The sequence below is a fragment of the Hypomesus transpacificus genome, unplaced genomic scaffold, assembly GCF_021917145.1.
Source record: "Hypomesus transpacificus isolate Combined female unplaced genomic scaffold, fHypTra1 scaffold_116, whole genome shotgun sequence".
NCBI classification, from domain to species: Eukaryota; Metazoa; Chordata; class Actinopteri; order Osmeriformes; family Osmeridae; genus Hypomesus; species Hypomesus transpacificus.
The window spans coordinates 480,433-486,892 of NW_025813700.1; the positions used below are offsets into that span (position 1 = coordinate 480,433).

Sequence of the window (6,460 nt, forward strand, 5' to 3'; positions counted from 1 at the left end):
GACAGCCAACCCTCACCTCACCCCACGCACCCTACCACCCTACCTGCTCTCACGGACTACGCTCCCCGTCTGGACACCCCCCCCCCCCCCCCCCTCCCCACCCCTACCCCCCCATTCCCCGTTCCCCCGCCCCCGCCAAACCCCAGCCCAGCTCCGGGGCTCCTAACTCCCGGCCCCAGCCGACAGCTAACTGTCCGGTAGCGTGACTCGAATCACTCTGACCTTTAGGTCGCTGTTCCACCCAGAGAGCAGAGGGCTAACCCAACCCTGCCTGATTCACACTCACCTGGATCTGACCTGTACAAAATAAGGACCTGCTCCCACTAACAGCTCCAGCCTGCTGACTGGCACTCGGTTACAGCGTTCCCAGGCTCGCGCAATGGAGAGCGAGGGGGGGAAAGGCTTTTTTTACGACGGTCATTTCAAACCATTGAGTATTATTGAAGAGCAGAGAGCTCTGTGTTAATGCCAAGTCTATGACGGTCTTTGTCCACACAGCAGTCGACACACACACACACACACACAGGTGACTACACACTCGCTGGTGTGAGCGTGCGCTACTGCAGGACTATCAGTTATCCCCTTCTCATCTCACCCTCTCCGTGTCTCCCCGAATGTCCCAACCATCAGCAGACTCACACAATCTCTCTCTCTCTCGCTCTCTCTCTCTCTCTCTCTGTGGATTTTATGAGGAAGTATTCAGGTTCACCTCTCATGACACGACTCATTCAAATTGCTAGCACATTTTGTTGATAGCCTCCACTGTCCCCTTACCCGTTCCAACTTGACAATATCGAATAGCTTTTGACCGAAAAGAAAACAAGACAACCCAAATGACCCAGCTACGAATTGAAAACATCAGGGCTCTCGCAATACAAACAAATAGAGAATATTTGGTATTATAAAGATTTACGGATATATATTTCTATATAAGTATATTATGTAATTTAAAGTGAAATTATGGCAAAGTATAAAAAGATACAACCATTTTAACGATGGGGGGGAGGAAAAAAGTATAAGAAGGAGACAATCGCTCAATCGTGTGAAGAGCAGTGAAGCAGAGGTCAGGAAACGAAGATGGAAATAAAGATGGCGGAGTATGTGTACATAGAGAGTGTTCTGTATGTTACTGTATGTAGACAGGAAGAGATGGATAAGGAATAGCCATGTCTAAGCCCGTAGTTAGAATCTCATGAGGTTGTCAGTAATTGGTTGGTGGGTGTCAGTAACATTTCAGAGGCCAAATCCTTTTTTTTTTTGACGGGTGCATCCAGGTGACCTAAACTGTTGACACTGTTGCCAGTTCTGTCTTTGTCAACCGACCGGAGCGGGAAGACCTGGTAACCAGGGCGACCCCTGACCTGTCCTGTGTCAGCGACGGGGGTCACAGGGGTCACTGTGGATGTCGGCGGGGGGCGCCGCCAGGAATTTTGGGCCCCATGAAAATGAAAATAAATGTTTATATTTTCTGATGATTTCTATTCGTTGTTCAATTTTTTGGGGCCCCTGTCAGTTAGGGGCCCTTAGAATCGTCCTAGCTCCCCCCCCCCCTATACGGCGCCCCCTGGATGTCGGGGATGGTTGGCCGTTTACAGCTTGGCCACCACTCACTGTCCAGCCTATGCCAACATTTCAGCCCACGTTCCCCCTTTCAGTCCATTAAGATGATAAGGTTAAGATGAGTTTGAATCATGTGAAGTAAAAGAGTATTGACGTAAACCTGAGAGACCTAACTTGTCAGGGAGTTCAGTTAGAAGTGATGATGATAAGATGATATGCACTCAGTGGTCTATTGGTGTCTCTGTTGCGGCCCTGTCTGAAGTACTATAGTATGTCCCTCTTTTCCTCCATCGTCAACATCCTCCATTTTGTGCTACCATTCATCGACGCAGGAATCGGAATGTCTATCGAAAAACGTCTCCACTAAAGTTTTTAATTGTTTCTTTTTTTTTTTTCTTCTTTTTTTTTTCTTCTATTTTGTTGTGGTCCGTTCATTTCTGACTGTTTCGTTCTCGTTTGGTTTGGGGTTTTCCTTAACAATTTGGGGTTGTAGAGGCCAGACAGTTTTGAGGCATCCCAACCATAGCTTGGGCTACATTAAGCCAAGTTAAATCAGGGACTTTCTCCTCTTTTAGGTCACACACTGAAATGATGTATATATTCAACTGGGTCAGGACAACCACATCCACCTTGAAGCTCCCCAACTCTCCCCCTTCCCCCTTCCTTATTTCTGCCTATCGAACCCACCCCAACCCCCTCCCAGACCCCCCACAACCTCTGACATATTGGACCCATCACTACCTTTGTCAGTGTTGTCTGTAGAGTTAACTCTTGTACATATAACACAGTTTTGTATGAAGAGCTATTTTCGTCAGAATAAACCCCGGACATAGATCAGGGTAGAATGCCCCAACTTCAAAAATGAAACAGCATTAATAAATGTTATGATTTGATCAACGTTGATTTCCGAAACAGGCGACAAATTCATAATTTATTCTCTATTCCCCTTATGTTTTTGATACTAATTTGTTGCATTTTTATTCTTTTTTTAAAAAGTTTGATGTTGTCATTTGTCCTATTTTTTTTCTTTTTTAATTATCATTTTTGTATTTCTGTTCATCTTCAAAAATGACATTGCATGCTTGGTAAAAGGGAAAAAGCGAGGGGAAGAAATGTATGAAAATTGAAAATTTGACAAAAAAATAAATCTTGTTGAGGGGATTCCAGACATTTGTTTGAGTTGCTTCTAATAGCAATTGCTTGTGTTAAAAATAAAATTTTCTATGAAAAGAAAATGAAAAACAAACAAAAATAGTATTCTAACACCTTGTGCAATAAAGCTATCTTTCTATACCCCATGTCTTCACTCATTCTTCAAAGACGGGGGTGGCAAAGAACTGGTCCTTAGAAGACAATGACAGAAAAAGGCCAGCAGTCTTTGGAAAACAAAAACAGAAAAATGCAGCACAAAGTCCATAGTCTGTCTTTCTCCTGCACACCCCTCACTCTAATCCTTCTGGGGCTGTTAGAGACAGATAGACACCAGAGGGCCAGAGAGAGTGTGTGTGTGTGTGTGTGTGCTCCTGTTTGTGTCTATGTGTGTGCATGTGTGTAAATGGGATTTGAGTGGGTATCGCAGAGAGACAGTACACAATTTTGTCGTTTTTTGACGTGGTTCAATACAGCCCTGTCTCGCCTGGGCTCCTGTGAAGGCGTTTGACTCCAGAGAGCAGAGGACAGGATTTCCCTTTCCCAAAACCCTGCGTCCTGTCAAGTCGGATTGTTTCGAAAGACGAACTATTTGTTTACGCTGGGCATATGCTGCCTATAGGCTGTGTGAAGGACCCACCCACTCCAAACAAGGAGTCTCACTAATAAGATTGGACAGAGCAGTCAGGGGAGGGCCATGTTCACACGTATGATTCGCACACTTACACACATACTCTCTCTCTCTCACACACACACACACTCAGACTGGAGGTGGCTGCCCTGGGATTGAGGACACTTTGAAGAACAGAGCAAAGAGAGAGAGAGAGAGAGAGAGAGAGAGAGAGAGAGAGAGAGAGAGAGAGAGAGAGAGAGAGAGAGAGAGAGAGAGAGAGAGAGAGAGGACTCACGAGCAGGTTCAATGGACAGGCAGACAGACTGACGAATCAAAATGAGAAGCTGACAGGCAGACAGGCAGGCAGGCAGGCAGACAGACAGGCAGTGGGGAAGGGGCATGAAGGAGAAGAAAAGAGGCAGAGGCAGAGAAGACTCCGGCCCCTACAGAGATTAGTTCCACGGCTCCACGGGATCGCGTCGCAGGTACAGTGTTCCCTACTTCTCTCCCTCACAGGAACCTTGTCTTTGTTTGTGCGTTTGGAGCCCCGGTAAAAGGGATTAACAGCAATCAAAGTTGGGTGGGATCAAAGGAATAATCGTTTTTTGGACACTTTGTCACTGAAACTAGCATGGAGTGGGGTTCTGGTTTATTTTAATTGATGTTGAGACAATCCGTTTTTTGAACAGCCTTTCTTTGAAATCCCAGCTAAACCTTTGATAACAACCTTTGTCAGTACAGTGGTGCTAGACATGGTTCTAAACGCTTCAACAAAGATGTTCGATCTTGGCTTGGCACACAGCATTTTACCTGAGTTAAACATTGCCAAGTGATTGACCATGTCCCCGCTAAAAGCGTGTTCTTCTCTCTCTCTGAGGCCGAGGGGGTTGTTATTGAGTGGCTCAGCGCTAAAACGCTTCACGGTTCAGTTTCTTGTATTTTTTTTGCCGTTCCCTTGTGGGATCACAAAAAAAGATTTTTTTTAAACAATGATGTATCTGAAATTCATGTTTTTTGGGGGGGGGTTGGTATGGAAAATCTATGTTTCAGTAGTGGAGTGGTGGTCCTATTTACTATTTAAAGCTTGCACTGAAGAATTGTCTTTCTTTCCATTCCATAAATCCTATATAATTTGTCTGTGTATGTTTGTGTGTATGTTTGTGTGTGTGTGTGTATGTGCTGCGCATGTGTTTGCATGCCTGTGTGTAATTACAAAGCGTAAGCTCATGGTAAACAGCTGTCAAGCTTCTCCAGTCTTTTCTAATATCTCTTACAGACCGTTCGAAAAACCACTTACTCACGTTTCCCCGCGTTGAATACAGAAACGGGGAATCACGCCCGACTACATGTGTGTCGACTTGCAGTTCGTCAGCTCCGAACAGAAGATGGACGCCGTGTTCCAGAGGCCCTCCACGGGGTCCAACGCCACAGCGTCCGCGGCCCCCGCCGCCAACCTAACGGACCCAATGGAGCTGTTCCTCGGCTTGCAGCTACTTCTAAGCTATCGCCCCCTGTTGCTGCCTCTCTACTGCCTCCTAGTGGCGGTGGCCTGCGTGGGCAACGCCGTCCTGCTAGCGTGCATCACGGCCGACCGGAAGCTCCACAACGCCACCAACTTCTTCATCGGAAACCTGGCGGCCGGCGACCTGCTCATGTGCCTGTGCTGCGTGCCGCTGACGGCGTCCTACGCCTTCGAGCCACGCGGTTGGCTGTTCGGCCGCGCCCTCTGCCACCTGGTCCCCTTGCTCCAGACGGCCACCGTCTTCGTGTCCGTGCTGTCCCTGACCGCCATCGCCGTGGACCGCTACGTGGTGGTCGTTCACCCGGTGCGCCGGCGCATCTCCCTGCGGGGCTGCGGGGGCGTGGCGGCGGGCCTGTGGCTGCTCTCGCTGCTGCTGGCCGCGCCGCCGTCGCTGCGCACCAGCTTTGTGGACCTGCGTCGGCGTGGCCTGGACCTGGTGGTGTGCGAGGAGTTCTGGCAGGACTGGGGCCGCCTCAGGCTGCTCTACTCGTGTTTCGTGCTGACGGCGTCCTACCTGCTCCCCCTGCTGGCGGTGAGCGTGGCCTACTGCGGCATCACCAGCCGCCTGCGCCAGCGGCGCCTGCCTGGGGCGCCCTCGCACAGTCTGCAGCGCTGGAACCGGAAGAGGAAGAAGACCTTCTCCCTGCTGGTGCTCGCCGTGCTCGCCTTCGCCTTCTGCTGGCTGCCGCTGCAGGTGCTCAACCCACACACACACACACACACACACACACACACACACACACACGGTGACAGACACATCGTGTGGTTGTTACTGTCGCTGCGGCGTCTTTTCGTTTGACGACGAACCACCCGTTTTCTTTACATCCACGTCTTAACGAATGTCTTGGTTCAATATATCCCGACGCCGTTTGCATTCGTATGACGTTTATTTCCCGTTTGTTTGCCGTCCCCCTGCAGGTGCTCAACCTGTTGCTGGACGTGGACCCTGACTTCCATCTGGTGGGCAAGCGCTACGTCAACCTGCTGCAGGTGTGCTGCCACCTGCTGGCCATGAGCTCCGCCTGCTTCAACCCCTTCATCTACGCCTCGCTGCACAGCAAGCTCCGCGTGCGCCTCCGCGACTACCTGAGGCGCAGGGGACGGCGGCGCCGCGGCGGGGGCCTGCTCTCCCAGCACGCGTCCCACCAGCAGCACAACCACACGTGCCTCAGCACGGTGTGCGAGCAGCCGGGGAGCCAGGACGCGGACGGGCAGCAGGCAAGCGCGGACAACTCCTTCTAGGACCCTGGGGGGGGGAGGTGAGGAGGCTTCCCTGCCCGGTGGGGTTGGAAAGTCACATGTCCGTGCCCCACCTTTTCCGGTAACGCCGCAGTCCCACTTCAGCTCTCCCCCCCCCCCCCCTCCCCCGCCCGTCCGCCCAGCCCCCATCGACGTTCAAATCATCTCCGACCTGATACGCGCTCTCTTCGGGACATCGTGACGGCGACGTGAAGGCGAAAACACCGGTCCTGTTCCGGCTACTGATCCACGCTTAACCCGGCTCTGTCCTCTTGCCTCCGAGAGAGCAATCGTTCGTGAGGGGGGGGGGGGGGGGGTAGTGAAGCAGTCCAGCTGCCCCGAAGGCACGCCAGCACTTAGACTAGATCCGAGTCAGG

The 6,460-nt window shown here is 50.8% G+C and overlaps 1 protein-coding gene across 1 annotated transcript; it reads left to right on the top strand.

Annotated features, from left to right (window-relative positions):
- The first annotated feature begins 4,668 nt into the window (after positions 1 to 4,668).
- Positions 4,669 to 6,086, top strand: si:dkey-202l22.3 (7 transmembrane receptor domain-containing protein). The gene is made up of 2 exons (XM_047050453.1): positions 4,669 to 5,538; positions 5,763 to 6,086. Exons 1-2 carry the CDS (start codon positions 4,669 to 4,671, stop codon positions 6,084 to 6,086), a joined length of 1,194 nt encoding a protein of 397 aa, XP_046906409.1.
- The last annotated feature ends 374 nt before the right edge of the window (positions 6,087 to 6,460 follow it).

Excerpts from the sequence above, each read along its gene's own strand:
- si:dkey-202l22.3 (XM_047050453.1), top strand. The coding sequence starts at position 4,669 with ATGTGTGTCGACTTGCAGTTCGTCAGCTCCGAACAGAAGATGGACGCC. Across the intron at positions 5,539-5,762 it reads TCTGCTGGCTGCCGCTGCAG|GTGCTCAACCTGTTGCTGGA; the intron begins GTGCTCAACCCA and ends GTCCCCCTGCAG.